The sequence below is a fragment of the Lissotriton helveticus genome, chromosome 10 (genome assembly GCF_964261635.1).
Source record: "Lissotriton helveticus chromosome 10, aLisHel1.1, whole genome shotgun sequence".
In the NCBI taxonomy this organism is placed as follows: Eukaryota; Metazoa; Chordata; class Amphibia; order Caudata; family Salamandridae; genus Lissotriton; species Lissotriton helveticus.
The window spans coordinates 522,104,676-522,124,784 of record NC_136071.1 but is presented as its reverse complement, the minus strand read 5'-3'; the positions used below and the strand labels follow the sequence as shown (position 1 = coordinate 522,124,784).

Below are 20,109 nucleotides of genomic sequence, written 5' to 3'. Positions count from 1 at the left end.
GGACAGTATGTTAGGTCTGAGAGCAATACGTTCTAATGTTGAGCACCCAAGACCTGCAAGAAGCAGGGAGGAAGATCCCTGCAAGAAGCAGGGAGGAAGAACCCTGCCTCTTGCGACTGAACCATGGTTGTGCAAACAGGTTTGCCTTGCTTGATCCTCGGTAACGGTTGGGCATGAAAGGTGGAATAATAGACTGTGGGAAATTGGGGTCCTGATTCATCCATGCTTTGAAGGTGGTCCAGAGCAGTTGTCCAGTGTATGCAAGTATTTGAACCATTGTATTTGAGATTTGTTGGTGCTTCTACCTGGGTATGTGGTATATGGTTTTCTGTAGGGTTGCCTAGTGCATGGGTCTTCCTAAATGCACTGGGGCAGATTTACAAGCCCCCTTCGCCGCCGGTGCATCACGTTGCGTGCACGCAACACCCATGTCCACTGATGCATTTCCAGATTTACGAGAAATCGTAAACCTGGAAATGCGTCAGTTTGCTGCGCCACCATAGGGGTGGCGTAGCGAGGCACAACGAGGAGAAATGTTTTCATTTCTCCTCGTTTTTTCCTCTTTCAATGCGTACTGCATTTTACAGCACACATTGAAAGAGGAAAATGCCTGCAGTGATTGCTTTTGTGCAGGAAGGGGCCCCTTCCTTCACAAAAGCAATCTCCCCATGGCGCAGGCAGCTGTTTCTGCGCCAGCGCTGGGGAGAGCACAGGAATGCGGCATATCATTGTAGATATGTGGCATTCCTGTGCTCTGAAAGTGCCGCAGCATGGCGCAGACAAAGGGCTTGCGGTGCAGCGCTGCAGCACTTTCTTGTAGATCTGCCCCGCAGTTCCTTGTTATACGTAGTAGTACACAGTGTTTGCTATTTCAACTGGATGATATTTTATACCTGAATGAGTTTGTACTCCACACTGTTGCATATTTGTGGTTATTTGTTCTAGATTTTGACTTATATACACCATTGCAGACTTTGTAAATAGTTTTTATGTATGTATTAATGTGTGCTGAACATTATTTCATTGATGGTTGCTGTTTTAAAAAATTTGTGTTGTACATTGTTGAATACAACCTATTTGTACTTAACATTGTTTTATATATGCCATCATTTACATTGGCCTCTTATTATGTATACAAGTAATTAAGTCTGGTAATTTGCTTAGTGTACATCATGTTGCCTTGCTACAACAAGGAAGTTATAATATCGACCTGAGCTTATAGTGATCCACATTATCAAGCTAAGTGGAGTTGGAGTTAAGAGTAGTAAATCTATGCTTCCCTAAGTATGCTTATTTAGGCGGTACATTGATAGTCCTTATTCAGGTCTATATTCTTAACCTCAGTATGGGACATATAGCTGCTTGTGTTGGTGGTTGTTTGGTGTGTTCAGTGGATCTTCTTGCTGAACAAGCATTTGTGCTTTATGCTCATTTGCATTTGGATTTTTTCTACAGCATGATATTGGATGCATGGTCAGCGACTAGCTGCCGCCCCCCCCCCAATCCGGCACCCAACACCAAGGAACGTGGACACGAGACGTGTTTACTCTTTGGAAGGCGGGCGCTAGTCGCCCGGCCGTATTTATTAAAGTATGAAATTAAAAAGGGTTTTAATTGCATAATCAACAATGAAATACAAAAATCAGCAGGACATTCAGTTATACAATCGTTATCAACAAGTTTGAGAGCCTGACCTTAACAAAACTCTAATACAAGTTGTTCCTAGCTTAACTAAACATCCTATCTTGATTTTTGTACATTTCTGGCCATATGGCAGGGTCACTACCGGTGTCAGGTCCTACAAGCTGCGCCTTCCCCTTAGAAGTGCGCATGCGCAGTGTTACCCCGGGAATTGCCCGGTCTACGCCCCAAACTCCATTTACCCACTAAAGGAGGGCCCTTACTCTGCGCCGATGGCGTCATGAGTCCACGCGCGCGGGGTGGCTACCAGCCTAAGGAAAGCGTGAACTACTCCTACCCGCGCTCCTTTGCATATTACCTTGCCCCTGGAGTACTGGGAGTGGCCCGCAGGCTCCTCCCCCTGGGCGGGAACCTCCATAGGATGATGCCCGCCCCCTCAGACCTCAAATATGTGCTCACCGATAATGACCTTACCGCATGCCCCATACCTAATAAATACGACGACCTATGGAAAAAAGTCTAAAGGACAACTACACTGGCTAATAAATAACAGTATCCACGCATAGCTAAAGGGGAAAAAAGGCCTAACGATACATGGCATAAAAATTACAATTCGGTTCACGCATGTTGCTCATAATCACAATAACTACGTATATCTACAAAGGGAAAAAAGGCCTAAAGACACATATCTTCAAATATAGTTCACTTCACACATCATTTTTCTACAAAGGGAAAAAAGGCCTGACAACAGATCACAAAATACCACAACAACCTACTCTCTCCCGCGGTCTATACCTATGAAACTTACCATTAGACCGGACATAACGCTGCTTAAACTTTGTACCAAGGGATGGTGGGTGGGAAACAAAGAAGCCCCGAACGCGGGGCACAACGTTCAGCGAGGGAGCGTCCAGGGACAAGGAAGTCTCCTGGGCGCTCCCTACCTCTTATTCCCGAGGGGCCGGGTGGCCCCTCCTCACGCCCGCCCCCCCCGACCCGGAACCAGTCCATTGATTCCGGGTCAGGAGGGGCGCCGGCCAATCGGCGGTGGGCCGCGCCCCCAGGGCACGCCCCCACCGTCGAAAGACCCGAGGGGAGGGGGGGTGAGGCGGTCGCCGCGCCGCCATGCGTGCGGGGGGGCCGAGGGCCCCCCCTTTTCACATGGTCAGCGACTAGCTGCCGCCCCCCCCCCAATCCGGCACCCAACACCAAGGAACGTGGACACGAGACGTGTTTACTCTTTGGAAGGCGGGCGCTAGTCGCCCGGCCGTATTTATTAAAGTATGAAATTAAAAAGGGTTTTAATTGCATAATCAACAATGAAATACAAAAATCAGCAGGACATTCAGTTATACAATCGTTATCAACAAGTTTGAGAGCCTGACCTTAACAAAACTCTAATACAAGTTGTTCCTAGCTTAACTAAACATCCTATCTTGATTTTTGTACATTTCTGGCCATATGGCAGGGTCACTACCGGTGTCAGGTCCTACAAGCTGCGCCTTCCCCTTAGAAGTGCGCATGCGCAGTGTTACCCCGGGAATTGCCCGGTCTACGCCCCAAACTCCATTTACCCACTAAAGGAGGGCCCTTACTCTGCGCCGATGGCGTCATGAGTCCACGCGCGCGGGGTGGCTACCAGCCTAAGGAAAGCGTGAACTACTCCTACCCGCGCTCCTTTGCATATTACCTTGCCCCTGGAGTACTGGGAGTGGCCCGCAGGCTCCTCCCCCTGGGCGGGAACCTCCATAGGATGATGCCCGCCCCCTCAGACCTCAAATATGTGCTCACCGATAATGACCTTACCGCCACAGGCCAGTATTGTTAACCGACGATCTGGCCTCCCCCTCTAGCCCCTATCTAAGGACACATCCTCCTACCCCAGCCCTCCAGCCAAGCCCAGATATTGTCAGCCCATAGGACATTACCCTCTTCTGTCAGATGAACCCCGTCTCTCAAGTAATACTTTTGACCCCAGATGCACCCATGAGGTATTGACTGTAACACGGGGGTTCGGAACAACCTATCCAGCCGTGTGTTGATCCTCTTTACCGAGTGATTCAACGCCCTGACTGAATCGCCCCCCCGCCACTGAAGTCGAGGTATTAGTTGTGACCATACTAGTGTGCACCCGGGGCAGGTCCTAGCTATCCAACCCGCTGTTGAGATAATCTCCTCAATCAAGGTGCGCCTGCCCAGTGTTGCCAAATCGTTCTCCCCAAGGTGAAGTATCACCACTGACGGTGGAGCCCGCTGGCGTGCCAACAGCCCTTGGAAGAATCCCCTAAACTCGTGAAGACACAACCCTCCTCTGCCAAAGAACGTGATATTCAACCCTAGTTGTGCCGCCCTTTCCTTCTTGTCACCTGACAGGAAAACACATTCCGCTCGCTTCACATATGAATGACCAACAATCCAGACATCGTTCTTTGTTGTTTCCTGGTCGCCGCTCCGTGCCGATGAATATTGGCGGTGCCCGACGACAAATTCCTCCCCTGCGTAACAGGTCTGAGAAACTGTAAGAGAGCGGAAAAGAGACCAAGCGTGAGTGACAGGTAATCATAGCATGTCAATCCGAACATAACGTTTATAGCAGTCTGACGACCACCTCCCAATTGTCTTCACTCTGTCCACTGGGAGGCCCCCCGCCACCGCCTCAGTTGCAGCCCCAATCCTGAAAGAATGAGATCCAAAATCTCTAGGGTCAAGACCCGCTTTTGTAACCCCAATTTCGAACACTCTCCTGAATTGATACCTGGTCAAGGGGCTCCCGTCGGCGTGACAGAGCAACGCCCTGCCTACTGAACCGACCAATAATCCCATGAGTGTTTCCACGTGCCTCACCGGGCAGCACGGGTTGGCGGGGGCCCGTTGCAGAACTATGGTGTGACCCCTAGCTTCTTGATCGGTCTTTGATTTCTGGATAATCACCCACATGGTGTCACCCCTTATCGTCACCCCAGCCTTCTGCAAGCCACCTAGTATGTCAGCCTTAGATCCTGCAACAAGTTCACTAATTCTCAGTGCCCCATAAAATGCCAGGGAGAATGCCGCCCTAAAAAGAAGCACTTCCCACTCTGAGTTGCAAACAATCTCCAGCGTGCCCAGTAAGGCTGTTAGCCGGGCCAACCCCATGGGCTTCCTTTTATCCTTCTGGTGTCCTTGAATACGGCGCCATCCCCTTAAAGCCTTGCGTATCATAAAGGTATTGGTGGGATCCCGAAAGCCCCTAGCTTGAGCGAAGAATGACACTGCTGCCCTATGTCTGGTTGCCGCTGCTACTGAGCGCCCCTCTTTGTGCATCCATTCTAAATAGGCTGCAAACCCATCCTCCTTTGCCCAAAGCACTTCCCACTGTGGCCCCAAAAAGGAACAATAAGACAGAAACGCCCCTTCGTAAGCCGTCTTGGTCCTGGGGGCTAGGCTAGCGACCACGAGGTCTTGTAATCTGGGGCACCAATCTGCCAAAGTACTGCTGGGAAGTGTGCTGGCGAGGGGTCTGCTGTGGGGAGATGCTCCCTGAAAACCTGCATTTTGAAGCGAGAAAGGGCGTCAGCAGCATTGTTTAAAACACCAGGGACATGTTTGGCTCTAAAATTGGCATTCAGTTTAAGGCAACGCAGAACAATTTCTTTGATCAAACGAAGTATGAAAGGACACCGCGCCCCCTGCTGATTGATACATTCCACCACTGTCATGTTATCTGACCAAAACACCACTGATCGGTTACATAGGTGTTCGGGCCAAACCATCAGTGCCACCCATATTGGAAAAAGTTCCAGGAAGCCAATGTTGCCGAGCAAACCCCATGTGTTCCATTCTCCTGGCCATTGTTGAGCGACCCACCTATTCCCTAGGATGGCACCAAAGCCCACACCACCGGCCGCATCGGTCCATAGTCCTAACTCCGCTGATGTAGTGAGCGGGCCGGGCCAGACCACCCTACCGTTAAAATCCTCCAGGAATGCCATCCAAATAAGCATATCCTGGCGAATTTCAGCCGATAGGCGCGTGCGGTGGTGCTTTTCCCTCAGCCCCTGCATCGCGTGCGCGATGGAGCGAGAGAAGGGGCGAGCCATTGGGATGATTCTTAGTGCGAAATTCAGTTGCCCTACCACCTCCTGTAATTGCTGCAAAGTGACCTTCTCCTTCCGGAGGCATAACTGTAGCGACGTTTTGAATTTGCGCACCTTGTCCCTAGGTAGTCTAAAACATTTCTCAATTGAGTCAATCTCAATGCCCAGGAATTCCAAGCAGGTGGTCGGGCCCACTGTCTTCCCAGGCGCAAGCGGGACCCCAAAAGCCCGCATGAGCACGCAAAATTCCTGCAATGCTAGTGCGCACTCCTGAGAACCCGCTGTACCGAGGAAGAGGAAATCATCTAAGTAATGCATGACCCTTTGATGGCCTGTCACCTGTCTCATGGCCCATTCAAGAAATGAACTAAACATCTCAAAGTAGGCGCAAGAAATAGAACAACCCATAGGCATGCATTTGTCCATGTAAAACCTATCCCTAAAGGTGAAACCTAAAAGATGTCGGTCTGCCGGGTGTACTGGGAGGAGGCGGAAGGCGGACTCTATGTCTGATTTCGCCATCAGCGCCCCGGGTCCAGTGGCCTGTAATAAGGTCACAGCCTGATCAAAAGAGGCGTACTTAACACTACATATACCTTCGTCAATGGCATCATTCAGGGAGGCCCCCTTTGGCGCTGATAGGTTATGAATCAATCTGAATTGCCCCTTCTCTTTCTTGGGGACAACTCCCAGTGGGGAACACACAAAATTGTGTACTGGCACTGCAGAAAAAGGGCCAGATATCCTGCCTAAGGAAAGCTCCTTGTCAATTTTGGCGGCCACAACAGCCGGATTGTGTGTGACTGATAATTGATTCCTACAGTGCGCACTACCTGTGTATCCCCCGGCCGGGATCCTAAAACCTTTGGAAAAACCTTCCTGGAGTAGGGTGGCCGCTTTGTGGTCAGGGTATCTGTTCAAGAATGGAATCATTGCCACCACATCCACTGGAGTGGGGGGGCGTGACGCGTCTGACTTATAGTGGCCTTCCCCTACCCCTCTGTCCTGTGTTACCTTGCTTGGACCTACAGGTAGATTCTGGGTGAGAGGGGTGCCCACAGGAGGCACATGCATGCCTAAACTTGCACGCGGCCCTTGTGCAGGTACGCTTATTAAAATCCCAGCACACCCCTTTCTTTTCTGGCCCACCTGCCCTAAATTTCCCAGGCACTTCACTCGTTTGGGGGGGCCGAAAGGGCTGCTGCGGTCTAGTGAACACCCTGCCCGCACCGAACTGAGGGGGAGGTGCAGTGTCAGAGAACTGTTTGTGCCAGGCCATGGAGTCTACCGTGTCCCATGGTAATGCTCTATTGAATTCCAACGCCTTCCTAAAATTTACATCATAACCCTTCCATGCTTCCCCAGAATACTGTTGACTCCACCCCACAATCCTGCTCGAGTAGCAAGCCAATGCAGCCTGCAGATCTGGAGGACGCTCAGCCTTAACTGCAGTGAAAACGGCCCATGCTTGCATCCAATTATTGAGATTTTCCTCAACCCTAAATCTAGTACACTGCGCCCTCCATTCACTTGGGAGCATCCACTCTTTCAGTGCTTTTGCCTGCTCCATTTCCCTATTATCCAATAATAAAGAATAAATGTACACGTATTTATCAGCCCAAATCATTTCTTTAACAGCTAAAGACACATGTTGCGCTAGATTTTCGCTCCTCGAAGGTACTACACCGTCCCCCAAGAGTGGCAATGCCACTTCCTTACCAAGTGCGGGCACCGGGAGCGGCTTCCCTTGTACTCCGTCCAGCTGAGGAACACTTGGACCTGCAAGGGGAGAAGAAATTGGCAATGCAACACTGTCGGCTATCGGTGCCGATCTGATTTTTTCCACGAACCTTGCCGCCTCTGCCGCATGGTCTGCAGAATTCGGGAAGGCTCCCCCTTTTTGGAGCCATGGCATCATGGCCGTTAACTGAGCTACCAATTCAGGCGGCATTGAGTCTACGTTACCCCCCGGGACAACAGGTACCACTGGGGTTATGCCCAGTGGTCCTGGCACAGCTGGCGGGGCGGGCGCCGGGTGTGGCCCGCCTGCACCCGGGATTGTGGGCACCGGTGCAGGAGCAGACCCAGCGTCTACTGGTTGACCTGCCGGCACGGGCACCACAGGGGCAATGGGTGTAGGCACATGCGGGGGTGGGACCACCGCGGGCGGTGCGGCGGGTAACGGATCCACTGGGCCTGGGGCGGGGACCGCCTCCTTGGGTCTCTTGGACCTAGGTTTCCCTTGCGGGGTGACAAATTCCCCTCTTGGCACTGGTGCCACCCTCTTGCGAATCGGTCGCCCCGACGGGCCCGGTGCCTCGCTCTCTCTGTCATCCAACCGAGCCTCCCGCTCCTTAATTTGACCTAGCTGTTGCTTAATGTCACACATCTCCCGCATCATAGCCCGCATCATAGCCTCCATGTTGGACCCCCTTTTTCCACCCCTCGGGCCCGGCATGACGCTTACCCAAAAACACCTGCTGCCTACTCTCTTAGTTCCCAACAGTTCAACTGTGTGTACCTTGCAGATGGAGGGTCACCAGGGGGCTTTCAGCACCATGCAACGGCGACCGCAACACTAGCGGCTTGTCCGCTTATGTAAGGGGTGAGTAAACCTAATGTAGACCCACCCGGCGGCCACCAGGAGCGATGAATGCTAGCCCCCCGTACCCCTCTTACCGATCCCTCCTGTATCCTCGCCGGCGATGATGGTCCGCGATCACAGCCCCCACCACGTTGCGTGCCCTGTCTGCGAGTGAAATGGGCCAAAATTGCAGTTTAAGGTTTGCCTGGGATAGAAAACAAGTATTAATACCGTGTAATAAAAGCAGGAACACTTTTAGGAAACCCAACTTAAATAGAGAGGACGATTGGACCCTCCCTGTTAACCACACTGTTGCTGTGGGACCTAAAAACACCTTGTATCAGCGACCTTCAAAATAACACATATGCAAAAGGCCAGTACACTTCTGCACCAAAACTTGCATTCATTCCCCTGTATTGTGCGCTTTTGTGCAACAACAAGTAAATTAATAATTAACACCACACAGTTAGTCAATACCATACAGTAGTGAAACAGTTATCAAATGTCGCTACTCGTTTCCTTACAAGACAGACATGAAAACCTTTATCACAGAGGGGCTCCGATCCAGGTGCTGCCCTGGTCGACCCTGCTTCCCTTCCTTGCACGATAGCAACGGCCTAATCTGCCCTGAGGCCACAAGCGTGAGAAACGGAAGGCGCAAATGGTGAATTATACAAAGACAGATGCCACTCTTTCCCGCGCTTCTGAATTACCCCTTACGGCGGGAAAACTCCCTTTGCCGGCCAAACACGGCGCTTAAACCTTGCCGCTGCCGTGAGTTTTAACGTTTGAGCTCTTTACAGTTTTCCAATTCTGCAGCTCTGGCAGGATCCGAACCCTAGCCTGTGATGGCTGTGCCCACCGAAGGTAAGTAACTTAACTGTGCAGTCCAGCCGCCCCTCTACACGATGGTGAGAGTATTTTAGCCTACTAATTCCTGGCCCAGAATCTCATCCTGCATCTCAGGTTTTGAACACCCCCCTGAGGCCGCTGCAGCAGGGCGAGCCGTGCAGGTGCATGCGCGTTACTCCCGCTTAGCTCTCCCGTTCACGAATGCGGCGCCCTCCCGCTTAGCTCTCCCGTTCACGAATGCGGCGCCCTCCCCGCCAAATACCTCTACACACGCCGGTCTCCTCACCGCGGGCTCGCTCAGGTCCCCGATGCGGCGCCAATCCCTCGCCGCTCCTACTACCAACGCCCGTTAAACCTGGAAAACAAAAGGTGGAAATTATAGACAAAGGAAGCCCCGAGCGCGGGGCACACCGTGAATCCTTCGCCGCTCCTAATACCAGCGCCTGCTGGTTCCTAGCGCGATACCTCGCTGAATCGGGTTAATGAACCTGGAAAAGAAAACGAAAAAATTATCAAAAAACAAAGAAGCCCCGAACGCGGGGCACAACGTTCAGCGAGGGAGCGTCCAGGGACAAGGAAGTCTCCTGGGCGCTCCCTACCTCTTATTCCCGAGGGGCCGGGTGGCCCCTCCTCACGCCCGCCCCCCCCGACCCGGAACCAGTCCATTGATTCCGGGTCAGGAGGGGCGCCGGCCAATCGGCGGTGGGCCGCGCCCCCAGGGCACGCCCCCACCGTCGAAAGACCCGAGGGGAGGGGGGGTGAGGCGGTCGCCGCGCCGCCATGCGTGCGGGGGGGCCGAGGGCCCCCCCTTTTCAAATGCTGTTGATTTTCTACATGTAATTGGATTGGATTTGCATATGCCCAAATGGCATTGAGCAAAACTGGACACATTTTCTAACGTTATTTGCATAATGCTGTACTGTTGCTCGGTGCAGGATATTGTACTTGGGGACCATTCAAATCACAATGAATCATCATCTCTCCACCTTGCCCCGTACAAATGCGGATCAGGGACTATCTGAGTTAGACGCATCATCCTCCTTGGGCTCCAAGTAAGCAGCCATGTTAATGCATACCCTGCCCCAGACAACGCTCTTGCCCGATAAACATGGCCATACCGGATACCTTGCTAACCTGATTGACTGTTGCACAGGTGGCCAGAGGAATCTCTTGAGCCGAAGACCCAACAATAAGCTTCCAAAGAAAAGCATCTGCCCTATGCTATGTTTTGAGTGAACATTCAGGAGCAAGACACAAACTGAGCACCTGCCTACTCACTAGAAAGCTAAAGATACAAATTATGTGTGGCATTCACATGCAGATGATTCTTGTACCTGATAGTTTGATGCATGCTGTTGCTTTTTCCGCCTTTTGGGTACGTGGTTGTTTTCTCTGTACACTGATTGATGTATTCACTTCTACTAGATCCTGTTGCATGCAGTTACCTTCACTTGTGATTCTTTGTTATGTGTGGTTGTTATACTCAAAGGTGTTTGCACTATTTTTCGTATGTGTCTCCTTGTACTATTTGCGGTTGTATGTCACAAGATCAAGAATATAAACCTACTGATATACTGAATCCACAATATCAGCTACCAACATATCGTTAAGGTAATCGTGCTACTAGAAGTATAGAATTACGTATTTTAAACCCACATCTACACACCTCGACAGTAAGTTGGCAGTCGATATTGTGGAGCTGAAATAAGTGCATCTCATTATGTAAACGTTGATGTTATGTTGATACCTCATTGTTTGTTGGTGTGTGTGTGTTTTTTTTTTTACTCTTGTGAGTTTTATGTTGATACCTGGTTGCACCTATGTGGTAGCTGGCACCCACAGTTGATTTTAGAAGGCAGTGCTTTTGCCTACAATTGTTTTCTGTACTCATTGACTTATAAGTGTGTCTTTTTGGGCTATGTTGGGTATGTGGGGCACGTTATTTTCACCTGATGTTTGGTGTAGTAGTTATTTGTTCCTGTGGCCGTTGGATACTCTAGGATTGGCCTATGGTTTTGTGCAGCTATAACCTGAAAAACAATGTTTTCATGTACAGTTTCTTTAAGTTAACAAAGATGTACCGTCATACTAACAAGCTGTGTTTTCTCCCCATTGTGCAGGTGGGTCTTTCTGAGGACATGGTGAAACGTTGCGTTCAGCAGCTGGGGTTGGCACTGGATTACATGCACAGCAAAAACCTGGTGCATCGGGACATCAAACCAGAGAATGTACTCTTGTTTGACCGGGACTGCCGCCGGGTCAAACTGGCAGACTTTGGCATGACCCGTAAGGTGGGCTGTCGAGTGAAGCGCATCAGCGGCACCATTCCATACACAGCTCCTGAGGTTTGCCAAGCTGGCAGGGCTGAGGGCTTCACTGTGGACACCAGCATCGATGTGTGGGCATTTGGAGTGCTCATATTTTGTGTTCTTACAGGTAATTTTCCCTGGGAAGCAGCCTCACCCTCGGACACCTTCTACGAAGAGTTTGTGCGTTGGCAAAAGGGGCGTTTGGTGGGGTTGCCGTCCCAATGGAGGCGCTTCACTGACAACGCCTTGCGCATGTTCCAGCGTCTCTTGGCACTGGAACCTGAAAAGCGATGCCCCATCAAAGAAGCCTTCTACTTCATGAAGTATGACCTGATGTCTGAGGTGCGGAGGCGGCCATCCTATAGATCGCGAAAACACACCGGTGACAAGATGTCTACTACGTCTCACCGCCATGAGACTCCCCCCTCCTGTGCTCCCACCCCACTGAAGAGGACCATCCTTACAGAGGGCAGCGGGCTTAGGTTGTCACCCGCCACTTCCGATGTGGGCCTTCCTTGCCCAGGACCTAGCAGAACTGATGGACGGCAGGACAAGGGTAAAGGCCAAATGGTCCTGGCTACAGCAATAGAGATTTGCGTTTAGCCTGAAAGTAGCAACAATATGGATTCTAGTAACATTCACCAAGGTTGACTGTGACTTTTCAGAGCACATAGGAAGTGATGTCACACGCAACTTGGCATCATGTTGCGCATGTCCACATGTGGATGTCAGTTGGGGCCAGTATGCCTGCCCACAAGCAAAAAATGAGATTTCTAAAAGCAAATTGAAGGAATGTGTAATAATAATGAAAACATTGCCGTGCTTTTAAATATGAAATTCTTATGGAATTCAAATGAACATGTATGAATGGATTTTGGATCTGTAGACTATATTTCAGTAGCATTGTAAGGTTCCTAGATAAGAACTAAGATTTTAGGGTAACCGCATTGATTATTAATGTAGTAGGAATTTAGTGCTGGTGTAATGCACAATACTGATAAAGTTATAATGGAAATACCACACTCTTCCCCAGAGCCAGTAGCACACCTGATTTGGCAGTGCCAGCACCCCACGGTAGGTCACCCATGTGCCTCAATCTTGTCTCACAGGGATCAGCCCGTCTCAAGAAGATCTTACTCTCATTGAAACTCCCTTCATTGTTTTGTCTTCTCAACCTCGAGGCAGCTCTGAGAAAAATTAATGTTTCTTTGGAGCTGTATGTCGCTGTATGACGGTCAACAATAGAGACGTACAAAAATATTACATCTATTACATAGCTTATCCCTACATTGTCAATGTAAGTAAATAAAGGAAAATATACATTTACTATTCTTATATCTTCATCTACTTAAAATGACAATATAGTGGTAGACAATATAATGGTTGCACTATTTTTGTAATGGGATACATCTCTTGTAATATAGTGTCCCCCACCATGTACAGACAATCAGTCTTTGATCAAACCCTCAAGGATGATCCTGGCTTGAAATAATGAAGGAAATCTACCCCGCCTCACCCTTTACAATCCATTTCTGATTAAGCTCTTCTTGAATGGCCCTTCCCATACTGGCCCTCGATCCAAAGGGATCTCAGCAGCCATGAAAACTGTTTTAACGCATTCATTTGGTTACATTCTGGTGATCGTCTCTATAGAGGTGACCCACCTCTTTTGGGCACCACAGATTGGCAAAACCTTTTCTTTGGCTACTCGAAATTTCATCTGCCCACAGAATGCAAATGTGAGAATATATGTTTGTGGGGCAGAAAAGGCTAAAGGCTTGTATCTCTCTTCCTCCCTCTCTCACAACCTTAAATAAGCTTTCCTAAACGCTACACCTTTTTAATTTGGCAGATATCTGTTGTGTGACCGATAAAGATTCCTTTCTCGCAGCCGAATGAATTTAGTCTAAGTTGAGCTATTCCCCATGAGATATGGGTTTGTGGTGAACTGTTTTGATAGAATCCAGTTTTGGTGGTATGCTGGGACTCGTCAATCAAATGAGAACCCAAAGTTCACAAAGATTACCTACAAAAAATGGAAATAAGGCATTGTATTTGATACTGATACTATGAGTAGACAGGTCCATCATTTTCTAAAGGTTATGTGGGAACTCGTACAACATAACACAGTTGAGTACTGCGCTTGCAGGCCTGTACAGCAGTAAGTGAGTTGTGTTGGATCAGCAACCACACATAGTCTTAGTAAATGTGGGACACAGTGTGGCATTGTTTTGTGGAGTATTGTTAGCTGCCACTGTAAGACTGACTGCGAAAGCTATAGAACTCCCATTGCAACCCCTGATTGTGGGAAGAATCTCTTGTCCTAACACGACTAGATTCCGTGGCCAGGCAATAAACGACCTTCACCCATGCATACAAAATGTATAGAAAACATTTGTATCAGTTTTCTGAACCCACTTTCATTGGAAGAAGAAGTCACTGACATATACATCCCAAAAAATGAAACTGGCACCAATTGCCAAGAGCCATGTTAAGTATAGGCATTGTGCCACTGATGTCAAATTAAAATAGACTAAAGCAATTTGTAAACCAAGCTCTCTACATTTGGGAGATATCTTCTAGTAAGTGTTTGCTGAAGCTCACAGTCTTCCCCTGAAATACAAGTTATACAGGGCAAACATTGTTTTTAATATGTGCAGATTCTGTCAGGGAATCCAGTTGTTCATAAGAAATTTGTAGACGTGATGAGATGTGCACCAAGGAAGGTCCACCCAGATGCTGTTGCCAGAGAAAGGGATACCATAAATACCGATTGCCATTTTCACCAAACCCGTGCACACTTTCTCAACAAATATTTTTGTCTGTCTCTTCACTGTCCCTATTTGGGGTTCATCATAAGGTTGTCTTGAAGGGCTCGTTAAAAGATAATGGCCTTTTCTCCAACTGTAAAGTTGATTTATATCCTCTACTCTTGAAAAATAGCTATTTATTTTGTGTTTACAGGAAAGGAAAACCTCTGAACATGACAATTATTTCATACACATTATCGAAACATATTTGATTGTCCATTTATTTTCAGGGCTAATCTGAAAAATAGGGGATTGGAAACATCCCCCCTTAACATGGAGAGAGCTATTACAGAACTAGCGTTACGAAAGTTGTTAAAGTAGGTGCTATGTTACCGGTAGTGATGTATGGCCACATGGGTCACTGGCTCAATGTCTTTGGTGTAATCACAAATCTGTCATGAAAGCAATAGTAATTAGCTCCAGTTGTCATCCCAGACTGAACATTGATGTTATCAATTGATTCATGAGTGTGTACATACAGAAATGTATTCCCGTTCAGGCAGTTTCACAATTTATATTGAATTATTTGTTGTGTTCGATTGAAATTTTGGGAATGATGGAAATAATCTAGAATTATTTTTGGGGGATAGATCACCAGTGACAAATACATGTGTGGTCGATGAAAATAACCTACAATCATTTTTGGGCGATAGATCACCTGTGACAAACAATGTGTGGTTTTGTGGTGCTTTCCCTCCGACTTGCTTTCAGTGTCCTTAGGTTTTACCATCATAACTTGACTTTATTTATCCTTTTCTGTGGGAGTTTGTTTGAGATCACATCTTGAAGTGTCTCGATCAGACAATTTATTGAAGATCGCAGGCATTCTGCTCTTTATAGACCAAACTTCTTATCTTTTTTGTTCTACAGCCCTGTCAGGGTCAGTGGTAACATGAATGGACTGGTGCATGAATGCTTTTCACCAGCTCTTATCCGTAGTGATACTGGGATTGATCCAGGTTTGAGACCGATAGGACAACCCATTGACTATCAACAAAGGCAAGGCTGAAAAATGTGTCACACAGCCCGCCAATCCTTGACCAAGGCAGTGGATAACAAATAATATGGCATAATGAGATTAGTTGAGGTCAACAATCATGCCTAAGTCTTAGTTTTTTTTATAAATGTATTTATTTTGATTCCATGTAATTTATTTTTGTGTTACTGTGTATTCTCTGTGTCTGTGATGTTATGTCATTTGTGAGTGTAGATGCTGATCCCTTGTAGCCACTATTTAAGAGTTAAAAACTTGAAATCAGGCATTTAGTCTCTTTTATAAGGTAGACTTTGGCATGATGCATCTACTTTTGTCTGAACACCAGTTAAAGGCGTACCTTATGTGGTAAACCTGTGCTAGGTCTACCACATAACATTTCTTGTACTGGAGCCTAGAGATACATAATGTATGTAGCCTTACGTAGAGAGCTCCTTGCCCATCAATACCTGTCACTTACTTTGAAAACCATTGCAATTTAAATGCCTCATTTAAACATAGTTGTCTTGTTCGTCCATCAAATAGCCATGACAGACATAACTCTGGCAATGTATTTTGAATGTTTACATCCATCCATCTAAATTCACTGGTCACAAGCTTCAACAGCACACTTCCTTGACCCTTTAGTATCTGTTAAATATTGAGGCGCCTCAAACTTGTGAGACAAAAATGTCATGTGGAATCAAGGTTTTCTCACTTGAGAATCCATAAAGAGAGAGGACCGTGATACAATTTTCTGTTCATGCCCGTATTCACAGCTTGTAAATCACTCCATAGGACATGTGTAGCAAAATGTATTCAATGATTTAATTACAATTTAGTGAAACCAATAGTAATCTGATTCTTACCAGGTAGTTTTATGCAAAACCTCCTGCATTCAAATATTATGTTTATATGTTTGCCACTGATTTACAGAATGGTGCTCAGGTTGTCAGTCCTGGGACATCGAAAGATGTAGCTAGGATTTTAACCTGTAACTTTCAGGTTAGTTCACATCCCTCATCTGATGCTCACATTGATATGATTCTGATAGCAATAGCAGATAAAACAACATTGAAGTCATTGACAAGACTGCTATAAGGACCAGCAGGAACCAAAACAAGTGTTAAGAAATGAAGGAGAAATTTCTATAAGTTACTACGGCTGGTACTATCCAAATCATCACACACTAATACAGCGACTCTTATATCTTTTGCTCTCCATCATTCTTATATCTTTTGCTCTTCATCATTCTTTAACAGTTTTGACATATATTTTTCAAAATCTGATCAGCCTTCCCCTAAAGTTTTATGATGACTCACACAGAGTTTAAACAAGAAATACAATGATGTTCAAATGGATTGTGAGTAAATGCGGGTGACCAAGAGAAAATTACTGCAGAACCTAAGACCGGGCACAAATCTCTGGGACTCCAAACCTTTAGTGTTTCAAGGTACAATGAAATATGAATGAGTGAGAAGTCTTCAAAGTGGATAGTAATTGAGGTTGTGTTAGAAGTGTATGATGTCAGTGATGTGAGGACAAATGAGTTGAAATTGTTAAAAATGCAATTGATTACTTTATCATCAAATCAAACAAAAGCTGGCATGAATGGTTTTCTACAATACCACCTCACCCTTCCTGCTAATGCGAGGTGAGGATGATTCGTGGCATGTGAAACTCAACAAAGGAATCCGGTAAAGTTGCCTCTTTGGAAGCACTATAAGCGAATATGTAACCCCAGCATTTAATCTGGATATGTTAGGTCCCAGGACCATTTGTAGCACAACATTAACTCTGGGTAGATGTCCTCCTTAACGCCATTTTCCAGTGTGGATGTCTCCATCCCTAGGGCAGCCAGAGTGCTGACGACTGGCCTCAGACAACATATGATGGTTGGTTGTAGAGCATATCTGTTTCAGATGCTGACTAAATTAACTTGCACTATTGTCAGTAAAGGAAGATTGTCTGTGATTGGTGTGGTTAATGCTAACATAACAGAAAGGCAGATGTTTAGTCTTGTGAGGATCAGTTGAATACTCAGCTTGTCAGAAGTGCCCACTGGCAGTCTAGTCTTGCATCACAATGGGAAAGGGGTATCCCAATCTGCTGCTCTAATACTGCTAGAACTTTGGGAACATGCAGAAAGATTTTCTGTATTTGAATAAGGAGATTGACCACAATGTGGTAGGTGAACTCTTGCTTTCGCCTGGGTAAGAGTAGAGAGCCGAGCCTAGCTCTGCCGATCACATAGCATAAAGGGCTACATTGTTCTAAAGCGAAGGTGGCTTACAGCTACCGTGGTTAGACTGTTCTCGCTGTTCAACAATAACTGATCTAACAGTGTGTAAAAATGAGAGATCGGCTGCCAAAACAACATCACCAGCCTCCCAACATGCCCGGACATAGACAGCTAACTGTCAACAAGGTGGGTAAAAGCCAAGGGAGAACCTATCTCCTTTATATCGCCTTCTCCCACCCCAAAGGTTCAACTCATTGGAGAGCCAGAAGAGCTCTGAGAACTCATGCCTGCAAGAGACAAGATTACTCGAAGCAACCAAATTGCTTCGTACCTGGGCAGGAAGCAGGATCAACACTAACTATCTTCGATATCAACATTCCCTGTGCAGTGGTATAGTGTTGTCCAACACCCCGACTCCACTCAACTTAGGGCCAGTCAGTTCCTCACCCATTGGACCAAAAGCTCCACACACTGCTGCAGAACTGAATATCAGACCTTCTGAGTGGCTTGAAGATGTTGGGGAATCTGTGTAGGCCACTGCCCTGCTGGTCTCTAAACAAGGACCCAGAACTTGCAGTTTTAGATTTGTAGGCGTTGCACTGATGTAGACATTTAAGCAGTGGCTTCTCCTTTGCCTTAGGCCCCTTTATGTCCTTGATCTCTTAGTGCAATAATGTAGAGCTGGAGAAGTAATAAAACTTGTTTTGCTGTTGTTTTCCAACCCTTCCTGTATGGGAGGGTTCTTGTCACAGATGTTACCTCAGTTTTAGTTGAACTGTTGAAAAACCAAGAAATAGTAAAAAAAATGCAAAAAATATACATAATTGAAGATTTTACTAGTTTCTTTCTTAAAAGAGTGGTTTAATGTCATAAGGATGCAGTGGTCGTTTTGTCATGTCTGTTTTAAGTATTAATAAAGAGATTGGAAGACTACTTCAGTGACTTAATGTTTGTTATACAGTATGTTTGTTGAAATAAAATGCATGTAACAATTTTTTCCCAGAAAGAGACTCCAACATAGTTTGCAAAACCAAAGAGGTTTGTCAGGATGTCATTGCCACAAATGTCCTCACCTGAGATTTCTCCAAATCAAATACAGTTTTTTGCCTTGTTACCATCCTCTAGAATATTGTGGGTCCAGAGTAGTTTGGCCTGTCCACTCCAACTGTATATAAATAATTTTGTTTTACAAATAGGCGGTTTTGCATAAGTAGTGGTCCATCTACGGACATCCATCTTGGAACCTCTTTTGATTATTTCTCAAACTCCATCTTTAAACATTGCTAGTATTTATCGAAACTCCATCTTAGAACTTTGGTTGGTTTTGTCCCAGACTCAATCCTAGGACTTTTCTTTGTGTTATCCAAAAGGCAGAGTGTCCTCTGTGAAGACACGTTTGGGTAACACAAAGAAAAGTCCCTTCACAGAGGACTTATAAATAATATTGAGTCTCATCTGTAACTTCACCTGTCCCATATGTTATTGGGATTGCCATCAAGGAGTACCATTGAGTGCATAGGAATTCTTAATTTCCTACATACTCTCCTTGAGGGCTTAGTATGTAACAATCATTTCCTCAGTCCTACCAGTATTTCGGGGGCGCTGGCATGGCGGAATCTCTCCGAAAGGCAAACCCACCTGTGCATGAAGGCATTTTCAGAAAAAAACATGAACACCTTGCGCCTCTTCCTTGTCACAGGATGACTCTTCACCAGAAAATTCATTTCATTGTCTTAAATTGAGAATGTTATGAACGTCTCACTGTCCATAAAGATGGCTTAAGAAGAGAAGCCAGGTACCGATGAATCGCGGGTTTCCCTTTTTCTCAAACAGAATAAGGAACTTTGTGTGCCTCTGCACTTTCCTTCACGGAGTTCTTTCCTTGTAAGTAGAGGTAAGTAAGAAATACTCATTTTGTCCCAATTATTTTTTACAGTTTAGGGGACTATGGCATTAAAGGTCTAATTGTATCTCCTGTAGGCAGTCCATACTGCTTAGAAGCCTTTTGGCAGGGGCATACAATAACGTTTTAAAAGTATGTAACATGCATGCCGTATAGATGCTACCTGTCCAGGTTCACCACTGTTTCATCCTCCCCTCACTAGCACTTCGACTATCCATGAAAGCAGATCTAGGGATTCTGAGAAGTTTGCTGTGACCCTTGGGGATTTGTAGGAGCTGCCAATGATTCTATTAATTCATCCTCTCCGTATCCACCAGAGAGTGGAAAATTGAAAGTGCCTATCATGTCAGTAATTGAGACCGAACCCACAAGGGGATTTGGGGGGGGGGGCTGGTGGAGCAGGATGGTGCTGAATAAAAAGTGGCGGGGTAAGATATTTTGGAGATAATCGCTAGTGTATGTTGTATTATTATCTTGGAAATAATCAGTATTTTACCCTGTATTATTATATTTGCATCTTAGGATACAAAAGTGGATTTCCTGTCCCTTGAGACATGCTGCCTCAGCACCCCCTGGATCATAGACAGGCACAAGTACAAAGATTGACAGTGCTGCTGGAGAAGTTGTACTGCTTCCCTTCCTGCAGGGCATTCCTGCCCAGAATTCCAGTTCAGAACTCAGTGGTTCCTCTGTTAGTACTGGTGTTTCCACAACCCTGC

General features: G+C 46.6%; 1 protein-coding gene across 4 annotated transcripts in view; it reads left to right on the top strand.

The window, feature by feature from the left end:
• The window catches only part of SBK1 (SH3 domain binding kinase 1), a 74,393-nt gene extending 54,643 nt beyond the window's left edge, over positions 1-19,750 (top strand). For all 4 annotated transcript variants that reach the window (XM_078663041.1, XM_078663040.1, XM_078663038.1 and 1 more), the window contains one exon: positions 11,274-19,750. In XM_078663041.1, coding sequence (XP_078519167.1) covers positions 11,274-12,065 — 792 coding nt within the window. In that variant the 3' untranslated portion in view covers positions 12,066-19,750. The remainder of the gene's footprint in view (positions 1-11,273) is intronic.
• Positions 19,751-20,109: the final 359 nt, after the last annotated feature.